Below are 12189 nucleotides of genomic sequence, written 5' to 3'. Positions count from 1 at the left end.
TTTCATGTGTTGGTGTGGAATTTTAGACTGGATATCACTGCTTTAGCATTTGCACACTTGCTTGTTTATGCAACTTTATTTTGGTGTCTCAGTTGCCACACGACTATCTTGAAAGCCTTTTACAGTGTTTTACACTTACTGCAGCCCAGAGATTTGGTTCTTTTCTGAAGATCCAAGGAATTGCATTGTTGCTACCTAACCTGTATTTTCCTTTTGGCAGGGGAAGTCAGCTTCCTGCTTTTTCTGTTTTGGTTCTATTGTGTTAGAGGTTAAAATAATTGGTTTTAGAAATTCACCTTTATGTGCCCATGCTCATGCTCAGTTGCTGAGTCATGTCTGACTCTGTGACACTGGGGACTGTAGTCCGCCAGGCTCCTCTGTCCGTGAGATTTTCTGGCAAGAATACTGGAGTGGATTGCCATTTCTTCCTCCAGGGAATCTTCCCAACCCAGGGATCAAACCCGCATCTCCTGTGTCACAGGCAGATAGATTCTTTACCACTGAGCCACTGGGGAAGCCCCTTCACCTTTATATCTTAAGATATCTTCACCATATATCTTTAGATATATGCTTTATATCTAATCCTTGTATTTTAATGCTGCCCTCTCGTTTACTGTGGGCTAAAGTTTAATTTAATCATCTGCTTAGATTTACTATTTTTGTTTTTAACTGATGGTTTTGCTCTTGTGGTCACTATTTTTTTTTTTTCATTTCTTAACCACTCCATGTTTATCTTCAGCATCCTTGTGTAGCTGCCTTCATCTTCTGCCCAGACTTCTGCAATCATCCAGTAATTGGCCTCTGTCCAGTCCATCCTCCATGCTGAAGTGGACATTGGTCTGTCAAATAACTGAAACCTGACCAGTTTCTTCACGTTTCCCTTAGGAGAATGTGGTCAGGAAGTCCCTGCATGGCCCAGCGCCCCCTTCCCCTCTGACTGCCATCTCAAACCATCGTCCTCCAGCTGGTGTTGGCTGTGAGTCACACTGGCTTCCTCTCTGCTTGTCCACGGCACCCTGATCCCCCCTGCTTGCTCTGTCTGGAGTGTTTTCCACTTCCTCCCTGACTGCCCTGAGCTAAGATAACATATATTCAGCTTTTAGACCCAACTTGGGGGTCTCTTCCTGAGAAAAGCCTTCTCTAATTCCCCAGTTGTTGCTGTTGTTCAGGCACTCAGTCGTGTCCGACTCTTTTGCAGCCCCATGGACTATAACCCGCCAGGCTCTTCTGTCTGTGGGATTTCCTAGGCAGGAATACTAGAGTGGGTTGCCATTTCCTTCTCCAGGGGATCTTCCCAACTCAGGGGTTGAACCCGAGTCTCCTGCATTGGCAGGCGGGTTCTTTACTGCTGAGCCACCAGGGAAGCCCCAGCTCCCCCGTGGAGGAGGTTATTTGGCATATGCTCTGATGGAAGCAGAGGCCCATCTCAGTTTGCAATCATAGATGAGGTGGCGTCTCCTTTGATGACTGAATCACACTTTAGCCTGTGATCTCTGGGAGGGAGGGGCTGTCCCTCTGCTTACCATCATCCCCAGCCCAGATGGAGTCCCTTGCACTGTGGGCAGCTAGTCCTCAGTTGTTGCCTGAGTGTGGAGAGACAGCTGAGGTCCGGATAACAGTGGTTGGCCTGAGAGTGTCCATATTCTGCTGGTGCTGGAGCTCTCGGACCTCCGTGTCCAGGGCTCTGCCCACCTACCTGCAGGTCCTTCGTTTCTGTCTGTGGCTCTGCTTCACTTGCTTTACTCCACGGTTTTGAAAAGCCCCTGGGAAACTTGTTTTGTTGAAGGGAAATCTGTTCATTTACATGGTTCAGGACAGGGCGACACTTTATTCATCAGGAAGGTTGCTAATAAACTTTTACCTTGAAAACCCCCACTTCATCTTGCCTATTCAGTCTTTCCTATTGTGCTGCTGAGCAAATGTTTTTTAAAATCAGGCAGAACTTTCTGACCTAACGGCACACACTTCTCTTCCCCTTCCCCGGGCATCCCCCTTCTGTACGAGAGCACATTCTGCCCTCTTCCCACCATATCTTGTCCTTTGGTTCAGGACATAAAACTCCTTTACCTCCCAAAGCGAACACTGCCTAATAGTTTCCCCATTCACTTCTAACCCTTATCCTTCCATACAGCCTTCCTGCCCTCACTTCTGGGGGCTATAGGTTTATATACATCCATCTTCTTATTAACATGTTCTCAGTAAGCTGTCTGCCTGGGCTAACATTTATTTTTCCTTCTCATACCACTGAATTCTTGGTAATCTAAGGGAGGGCATTAGAATACATCTTTAAAATAATAAGTTTCAAAATGGATAATCAGGGATTTTCGGTCCTGATATGCTTGAGGATAACCCAGAGAGCTTTTTACTGTCATATAGTTGTCGGGTCCCAGGCTGGACCTGTTAAATGTTGGCAGGGGAGGCATCAGTGTCTTTCCAGACTGGCAGAGTGACTTGGTGAAGATCGGACAGCTAGTGGGTAACAGAGTTCAATCACAATTCTTGTTTCCTTGCTTTCTTTCTAGTTCTTACTCATATATTTTTTGCATTAAATTCTGTTGAGACTTGTGTGTGTTTAATTAAACTGTATCTAAATTTATCTACATAAAATTGTTTTCATATTTTATAACTGATGTTTCTGACCCCCCGCCCCCGCAACCTGGATGACTGTGTAACCAAAGCAGGCAAAGAATCTCAAGCTGACCGAAGGGACCACAACCACTTCTCACTTCCTCCTCTCAGTACTTCCTAGATGTAATAGCTTTGCTGGAATAGCTTTGTTTCCTCTATAGGCCCTGCCAATCCCCCCTACCCCCATCCTGCCTGGAGCCACTGGCCTGCCCTGTGTACCGCGCCCCCCTTCCCCACTCGTGGGCTCTGTTCCCACTTGACTTGCCCTCCATCACACCACTGATCCGAGGAAATGCTTCCTCTTCCCTCCCCCAGCCCCTGCTTGCCCGAGCGGTTGGCTCAGGTGAGTGGCTGGGTCCTCGTAGAGGGACGTTTGGCAACTGAATAATTCCTTCATTCCTCACTGGGACCCGAGAGAGACAGGTGGGTGTCCCTCGGAGGTCTCCCCCTGCCCCTTCAGTCTCTCCTCGGGAACCTGGGTACCAATCCAGGGAGCTTTAGAAGAGATGTTTTCATACCACCTTTTAATAGTTGAGAAGCGACTAAATCCTCAAGAAGACAGTAAGACATGATCTGTATGAACTAGGTAATTAAAAGAGGAACCCCTTTTGAGGAATCCCTTTCTGAGGAAGGGTCACACTCTAGAAGATGCTATGTGATGCAGAAGTTAAACCGAGGATGAAGTTAGCGTTTCTGGCTTCGGATGCTAGACCCTCTTCCCAGTGTGGTTCTGAGAGGTGGTCGAGCTGCCCTGTGGTTCAGTTTTCTCAACCATACATCACGATTAAATAAAGTGAAGTGAAAATGCCTGCGTCATAGGTAATTGGATTGTCTTGAAGATAAAATGAAATAAGCAGATTAAGATGCTGATCATAGTAGCTGGTCACTGGTATCATTAGCTTACATTAGTCATGTATGATTTACAGAAGCTTTCCCATGCATTATATTTTAGTACATCTTAAAATATGCTTTTTTTTTTAAATGGTCTTTGTTACCGACTCACACCTGCTTCTCTGTGTGTTGCTTACAGCCCTGGAAAGGAAAATATCCATGAGGCAAAGCAGAGAGGAGCTGATAAAACGAGGGGTCTTGAAGGAAATCTATGATAAAGGTAAGGGGACCACTCCAGGCTCCACGGGCCAGAAAGAAGCCATGCTTGGAATCTGTGTGTGTGTGTTTCTCAGAGCAGGATTTCGTTCTCTGCATTGCTTTGTCAGAGTTTGAACCTGTAAAACTCCAGACACTTCTGGAGAGATCAGAGAATGGAGCTGACAGCGCTGAAGTGATTGGTATTGTCGCGAAGGTGAACCCTCCCTTTTTCTCAGCTTTGGAATCAAACCACGGGATGCTAAGAAAAGTGATAGGGCCCCAGGAATGGTGTCAGTACTGGGGGTGAGCCTGTTGGTGTCTGAACACACACAGCTGGGGTGAATTTAATTGCTTCGGTTCTTTCAGGCACCAGGGATTCCCAAGACAAATGTTAAAAATCCACAAGCTCTAGAATATCCCGAACAGCTTTTTTTGGGCAGTTCCTCTCCCAGCAGTAGGAGAATCAAAGTGAAGAAAATGATAAAATATAAATGTACACGTAAGAGATTTCAAATGATATTTACAATGATTACAAATGCTCTGTGAATGTGTCCACAAGTGTTCGCCAGTGACTTATCATGTGTCGTTTGCTGGTTGAACTACTGCCTTTAAATACAAAGCTACACAATGGTTTACACAGCATATTAACTAGTCATCACCGGCCCCCCACCAACCCGTCTCCTTCCTCTCCACCCTTCCCCTCATCACCCTTCACTTAAAGCTTTACGAGAAATGTTGTTTAGTCTCTTGCCTGTGCTTAGTCACTCAGTCGTGTCTGACTCTCTGCGACCCCATGGACTGATGCCCACCAGCTCCCTCTGTGGGATTTCCTAGGCAAGAATACTGGAGTAAGTTGCTGTCTCCTTCTCCTGGGTATCCTCCTGACCCAGGAATCAAACCTGCATCTCCTGCATTGGCAAGTAGATTCTTTACCTCTGAGCCACCAGGGAAGTCCTTTAGGAGAAATGACATACTCTTATTCCAGCTTTGTTACGGCCGTCAGTACTCTTCAGGTCTTACTATTTGATGCCAGTGTTGTTTGTTGGGCCAGACTATTAAATCACACACTCTCCTTTAAAGGTCCACTCTAACCATCAAAGGGATCTTGTAATTCTGACAGTTCACCACGTTTTCATAGGTCCTCTGCGCAGTGAGTTTGTGTCCTGACACCGAAAGGCAGGTGTGTTTCTAACCTGGGTGTTTTCCTCTGATTCTGCTGTCCTCAGTGAGTTGGTCCTTATTCCTCTGGTACGACTCACCGCATTCACCCCTGTCATGGAGCATCCTGATGGCACTTTTAAAGTATTTTTACAACACTTTGCCACTCTGAAATGCTGCAAGTTGTAAGGGCCTTGTATGTAATAAGATCTCCTAGGCAACAATTAGAGTGAAAAATCTGTGTCAATTTAGAGTGTTCTAAAACTAATGAAATAAAACCCAGTCTATTTTTAACACATTTTAAAGTTCAATCTTTATTTTTAGCCAGCTCTTAAGGGTTTTAAAAAATGAATCTGAATTAGTAAAGTTTATTGAATAAAACTAAGTTGTCATGTATCATGAATGTATTGGAAAGGCCTCTGGAATATTTTCGGTCAGGCAAACCAGGAGTTCAAGTGTACCCTGTCAACAGTCATACCACAGCCCCAAACACACACATGATCTTCCCATGTATATTTCACTAAATACACAAAAAATCTTCACCACCACTCACTGGTAGGGTGTGAAGTTGTATTATTTCAAGTTTCCTGGATTAGTTGGTGCCTCAGGTGGTGAAGAATCTGCCTGCTGTGCAGAAGACCCAGGTTCAATCCCTGGGTCGGGACGATCCCCTGGCATAGGAAATGGCAAGCCACTCTAGTATGTTTGCCTGGATAATTCCATGGACAGAGGAGCCTGACAGGCTACCATCCATGGGACAGCAAAGAGTTGGACTTGACTGAGTGACTAATTCTTCATTAATTATAGCCTTCTGGCACCTCATGGGTGAGCCATGCCGGCCTTCTACTTCTGAGCAAGCCACGCCAAGAGACAGTTTCTTTGGCTGAATAGGCTCTCCAGAGAAAAAGAATCCATAAGTTTGTCACTTTTATCCAACGTCTTACTTTCTGTTGTTGTTCAGTTGCTCAGTAATGTCCAGCTCTTTGCAGCCCCATGGACTGCAGCACTCCAGCCTTGCCTGTCCTTCACTGTCTCCAGGAGTTTGCTCAAACTCATGTCTGTAGAGTCAGTGATGGTATCTAACCATCTCATCCTCCATCGCCCTCTTGTTTTGCCCTCAGTCTTTCCCAACATCAGGGTCTTTTCCAATGAGTTGGCTCTTTGCATCAGGTGGCCAAAGTATTGGAGCTTCAGCATCAGTCTTTGAAGTGAATATTCAGGGTTGATTTCCTTTACGATTGACTGGTTTGATCTCCTTGCAGTCCAAGGGACTCTCAAGAGTCTTCTCCACAATTTGAAAAGCATCAATTCTTCAGCACACAGCCTTCTTTAAGGTCCCCCAAACATACCCTTTTGTTGATCTTAACTTTGCCTCTTTCATCTCAAACTCCTTTCTCCACATTCCCTCTCCAGTGAAGATGGGAAGCGTCTGACTGCAGGTATGGTATTCCAGAGTCAGCATCCAGGGGCTATTACTGTCAGCACTAAAGCCTGTTCAATCCAGTTCAGTGATCCCTCCCCTTCCCTCCGTTCTTCCTGCAACCTCTGAGTCTCTCACTGGAAAACTTCAGGAATCCTCTGAAGGAGAGAATACATTTTATAGTCTTTATAATTTCCATTATGCTTAATAACTGCTGCTGCTGCTGATGCTGCTGCTAAGGTGCTTCAGTCGTGTCCGACTCAGTGCAACCCCGTAGACAGCAGCCCACCAGGCTCCTCCATCCATGGGATTTTCCAGGCAAGAGTACTGGAGTGGGTTGCCATTGCCTTCTCTAGCTTAATAACTGAGTTAGGGTAAATATTGCCTAAATAACTTTCTGACTTAATCAAGGAAGCCGTAGACCATTAGAGAAGAAAGACCCTAATGCTGGGAAAGATAGAAGGCGGGAGGAGAAGGGGATGACAGAGGATGAGATGGTTGGATGGCATCACTGACTCAAAGGACATGAGTTTGAGTAAACTCTGGGAGATGGTTATGGACAGGGAGGCCTGGCGTCCTGCATTCCATGGGGTCGCAAAGAGCTGGACACGACTGAGCCACTGAACTGAACTGAGACCATTAGAGCAAAAGGCCTACTTTATAGGGGAAGAAACGGGGGGTGCATTGAGTCTGGGGGCTGCCAGCCCACACTAGGAGCTGCCCCAGAATTAGGAGCTGGGTCCTGTTTGAGGTCATCTCATGGCATGCATTCAGTCACTGGCTGTGGAGAAAAGGACCGGTCTGGCCCCCACCTGTCACCACAACTTCCAGTTTTATTTCTGTCTTTGCGCTTATCAGTGTCTGCTTTTTTCCATTCGGTGGTTGACTGGGCTTCCTCACTGGCCTGTTAACTCCAAGAGAACATGGACCTTGTAGGCTTGCTGCCAGACCCCCCCAAACCTCAGATAGAGAAGCTTGAGACAGGCTTACTCACCAGAATACTTACTGTTTGGATGATGAGAAGGGGAGAAGTAAAATTGCAAAGTAAATTGTATTTACTGTAGATTTTTCTGATAAAAGCGTTGTTTTTCTTTCTTTTTTGTCACTGTAGATATTAATCATATGACCTTGTATTCTGTTTCATCAGCTGTTAGGAACATGAGTCCTGAAGTCATTGCTTGGATTCAGTTCTAGTTCCACTTCGCAAGAGCTGTGCAACTTTAGTCAACTTGCTGAACACCTCTGGTGCTTCTGTTTCTGTATTTAAAAGTGTGGATGATAATATAATGTGGATGACGTGAGATCACATATCTGCCTTAGATTGCCAAAGCTGCCATAACAACCAGAGGCTGGTGACTTAAACTACAGAAATGCATTTCCCCGTGGTTTTGGAGGCTGGAAGTCCAGGATCCGGGTGCCAGCAGGGTTGGTTTCTGGTGTGGCCGCCTGTCAGCTTGCAGACGGCTGCTGGCTCCCTGTGACCTCACGTGGTCTTCCGTGCGTGCAGTCCTGGTGTGTCTTCCTCTTTTCACAAGAAAATCAGTCCTGTTGGACCAAGGCCCACTCTTCGGACCTCATTTAACCTCATTACTTCCTTAAAAGCCTCATCTCCAAATACAGTCCCGTTGGGGGTTTGGGCTTCACATGTAAATGTGGACAGTTGGCGGGGACGGACACAGTTCCGTCTGTAACAACGTGCAGAGTGCACTGGTGGCAGTCATTCCATAAATCCTTGAGAAATTGTTAACAAACCTCTATTGGTAATAATCTCATCGTCATCATCGTACGTATTTTTTGAAACCCTTGACATTCCTGTTCTAGCTCAGGCCCCCTTCAGGGTTACGAAGGGACATCGTTGTCCCTTTTCAGGTTCAGGAATCTTCAGCCCCCTTCACGACTGTCTTACCATGTGGGTAGCAGAGAACCCAGCCCCTCGATGTCTGACTTCATCGCCTTCTCGTCCTTCCCCTCTCGTCCTCTTAGCCTCTAAATACGCTGTTTGCTTGTTATCATCCTTCCCTTCTCTACAGCATCAGTCAGCGGCTGTGTCTGAGAGCCTAGGGAGTAGAACAGACAAACTTTGATTGCCACAACCTGAGTGAACAGCAAGGGGCCAAGAGCCTTGCATCCTTTTCCAAGTTGTTCGTTTCAGAGATAAATTTCATAGGTTTTCGGCCGTCCTTCCTTGTCGCCTGGCTGGTCAGTCCTCATTTGGCACCGAGTCTGTTAGCACCTGAGTCTGGTCATCTGGCAGCAAAGCGCTGTCCAGCACAGATTCAGTCCCTGACAGCTGCCCAGTGGTCTGTAGCGACTGTCAGCCCGTCTGCCAGGGCCGGCCTGGGTTCACGCTGCAGTTACAGTGTTTTGGATATGATATTGCTAATGCGGAAAGCAGTTTATCTTTAGTAGGTGAGCTTTTCTCTTCCAGCTCTTTGTTATTGATTTTGCTTAATAACGCCTTACTTGTTTATAGAAAGTGTAAAGATAAGCTGTAGGGATGTGAGAAGTGCACCTGTTTAGGCAAAGCGAACTCAGAATTACTGAGGTTTTCTTATGGCTTCCCTGGGCTCAGATAGTTAAGAATCTGCCTGCAATGCAGGAGACCCAGGTTGATCCCTGGGTCAGGAAGATTTCCTAGAAAAGGGAATAGCAAGCCAGTCTGGTATTCTTGCCTGGATAATTCCATGGATAGAGGAGCCTAGCAGGCTACAGTCCATGGGGTTGCAAAGAGTTGAATACGACTGAGCAACTAACACTTTGGATTATTCTGACAGTTCTCCTAGAAATTGCTTATCTTATTCTTGGTTGATTTAGTCGCTAAATCATGTCTGACTATTGTGACCCCATGGACTGTAGCCCCCCAGGCTCCTCTGTCCATAGGACTTTCCAGGCAAGAATACTGGAGTATTCTTTTTATACTGCATATATAATACTGGAGTATATTTTTCTTAGCAGGTTAAAATCCCAAAATGGTCACTAAATTTAAGTCAGGCAAAATGAGAGCTTAGATTGAAGAGCAGAGATTTTATCAATATCTGTAGAAACTAGCTCAGGAATCCTTCACTTAATGGAATGCAGGTGTGATGAGCAGGAGCTGCTGGATGGCTCATATTTTTTATTGGCTTCCCTATCAAATCATGGAAGTATAGAGTTCAGAAGAAAGTTTAGATAAAACCTTAAAAATCAGAAAAGTGTTTGATCTCTGGATTTATCAAGGCCATATAAAAATGCAGCAAACTTTGAAAACTATGAAGAAAAATTTAAACTGTTTAATCATGATGGAGTAGGAACATAACATTTTAAATGCTTTTTCCTCCGTTTCCCACATTTCTCACAATATGGATATAGCAATTTTGTGAAAAGCACAGCGTAAACATTACAGTGGACCATCATCAGTCTGAAGAATAAAAATGTGAAACCAACTAATGATGGAAAATAACCTATCATTTTGTAGACAGCTTATTTTTAACTATTCACCAATTTCGTAATCTTTTTTTTTTTTTTTTAGTGAGAACTTAAGGGTTCTCCTAAACTCCTGGAATGTTCATTCATTCAGGAAATTGATACTGACTCCCCACTCTGGGCCAGGTGGTCAGGTGTCAAGCTATAGTGATAACCAAGAGTAAAACCCTCACATTCTCAGTTTACATTCTTCCAAAGGAGTCAGGAGATAATTAAATAAGCATAGGATATCCTGTCAAGGAGTGATGAATTCTCTGCAGGCAAACAAAGCAGTAGTGTAAGGAGATAAACTCAGGGTTGGGGGCGTGATTTTTTATCAACGCAGTCATGGAGGCCCTCTGGAGGAGGTGATATTTTACACAGAGACCTAAATGCCGTGAAACAGGAGCATCGGTCCTACTGCTAACTCTAAACAACGTGTAACCTAATTCTTGGACCCTTAAGTTGTCTTGGTATGTGCATTAAAGCCTCTGGGCTGCATTTGCTTCTCGCTTGGTTCTCTGTAAATCCGAACATGTCACCCCCTACTCAGAGAAGTTCCAGGTTTCTCCAGCAGCCTCCCAAACCCTCTGCAACCTGCCCTCCATCCCCTAAGTTTGCTTCAGTTCCTGGGCAGTGCCTCCTCATAACTTCCTCTTGTGACATCTCACCTGCTTTCCAGCCCCTGACATTGGCACTGGCTGCGCTGTCTTCCCAGCACCCTCTTCCCCGAGACATCGTTCACATGGTTCACTGCTCTTTTAATTCTTTGCTCAGATGCCACCTTCTCAACGAACCTTCCCTGGAAGCTCTGGATTTTAAATTGTTGCCTCCTTCCATAGGTCCATAGTCCCCTGACCCTGCGCCACTGTGTTCTTTCTCTCCTTTTTTTCTTCTGTCTGTTGTCACCTGCAGTCTGTAAATTACATATATATTGTGTTAGCCTTTTCCTCATCGGTCTCTCCACACTGAAATGTGAGCTCCAGCAGGTAGGACAGCATCTCTGTCTGATTTGTTCATGGACCTTACAGGCGTCCTGCTGCCCGCAGTAGTGCCGGGACATAGTCGATGCTCGGTGTAGGTTTCCTGAAAAGAACAACAAATGCCAGCTTGAGACTGTCTGCACATATATGTGACTTGGTCTGTTAATCCGTGTTGGCAAAATCCAGAACACTAGAGCTCTGATCCCCCTTGTTATTCACTGGAAGGACTGATGTTGAAGCTGAAACTCCAATACCTTGGCCACCTGATGCGAAGAACTGACTCATTTGAAAAGACCCTAATGCTGGGAAAGATGGAAGGCAGGAGGAGACGGGAATGACAGAGAATGAGATGGTTGGATGGTATCACTGACTCGATGGACATGAGTTTGAGTAAACTTCGGGAGTTGGTGATGGACAGGGAGGCCTGGAGTACTGTAGTCCATGGGGTTGCAAAGAGTTGGACACAACTGAACTGATGATACATGAAACTTTATTGCCAATTATTTAAATAGGAAACATTATCTTGGGTATATATTCATGTATAGAAAGAAAGTGTTAGTCGCTCAGTCGTATCTGATTATCTGATTCTTTGTGACCGTGGGATTCTCTAGGCAAGAATACTGGTTTGGGTTGCCATTCCCTCCTCCAGGGGATCTTCCCAACCCAGGGATCCAACTGAAGTCTCCTGCGTTGCAGGCTGATTCTTTATCATCTGAGCTACCAAGGAAGCTCCTATATTCATGTATATGGATGCCAAATACTCTACATACAAATAGTGCCTTCTAAGTGTTACAGAGAAGAATATCCTGAAAACAGTGAGCTGTTTGGCTGTTAGTAAAATAGTGCCAATTTTTCTCAGACTTAGCAAGAATCTCATGAGGTCACCTGGCCTGGCCTCTGTTGTTTTTCTAACGTGGAAATGAAGCAGCTGTGGCCCAGTGAGGTTACAGCCTTGCCTAAGGGCTCACAGCCAGTGAATGTAGACTCTGGAAAACTCTGCCTAGACCTTCTGTCCTTTGTTTGGAATTTATGTTGCTGTTATTTAGTCACTAAGTCATGTCCAACTCTTTGCAACCCAATGGACTATAGCCCACCAGGCTCCTCTGTCTCTGGGATTTCCCAAGCAAGAATTCTGGAGTGGGTCACCATTTCCTTCTCCAGGAGACTTTCCCAACCCGAGAGATTGAACCTGCATCTCCTGCATTGGCGGGCGGATTCTTTACCACTGAGCCATTTGGGAAGCACTTGGAACTTACAGGAACACACACAAAACTTTGTAATATATTACCTATTGGTTATCAGAGGATACTGATAAGTACTGCTCCTAGTGGTTATTGCAAATGGTCTCTACAAATAAGCATGATGCTGTACATGAAGAACATTCAGGATAACAGTGGCAAATGGTCTGTATTTTTCAACACTGGGTTTTGCGATGAAACCTCAGTTCTATGATAGTCCTGTCACGTGCTT

General features: G+C 45.3%; 1 protein-coding gene across 10 annotated transcripts in view; it reads left to right on the top strand.

Moving 5' to 3' along the window:
* PHACTR1 (phosphatase and actin regulator 1) overlaps nt 1-12189 on the top strand; it is a 522692-nt gene that overhangs the window by 422599 nt on the left and 87904 nt on the right. For all 10 annotated transcript variants that reach the window (XR_006057296.2, XR_009597749.1, XM_042237252.2 and 7 more), the window contains one exon: nt 3659-3739. Coding sequence is in view for 8 of the 10 variants with exons in the window: in XM_042237252.2 (XP_042093186.1) it covers nt 3659-3739 (81 nt within the window). In the remaining 2 variants the exon portion in view is untranslated. The remainder of the gene's footprint in view (nt 1-3658; nt 3740-12189) is intronic.

This window comes from Ovis aries, chromosome 20 (assembly GCF_016772045.2).
Source record: "Ovis aries strain OAR_USU_Benz2616 breed Rambouillet chromosome 20, ARS-UI_Ramb_v3.0, whole genome shotgun sequence".
Taxonomy (NCBI): domain Eukaryota; kingdom Metazoa; phylum Chordata; class Mammalia; order Artiodactyla; family Bovidae; genus Ovis; species Ovis aries.
The sequence above is the reverse complement of the archived record's forward strand: the minus strand, read 5'-3'. Positions and strand labels throughout refer to the sequence as shown.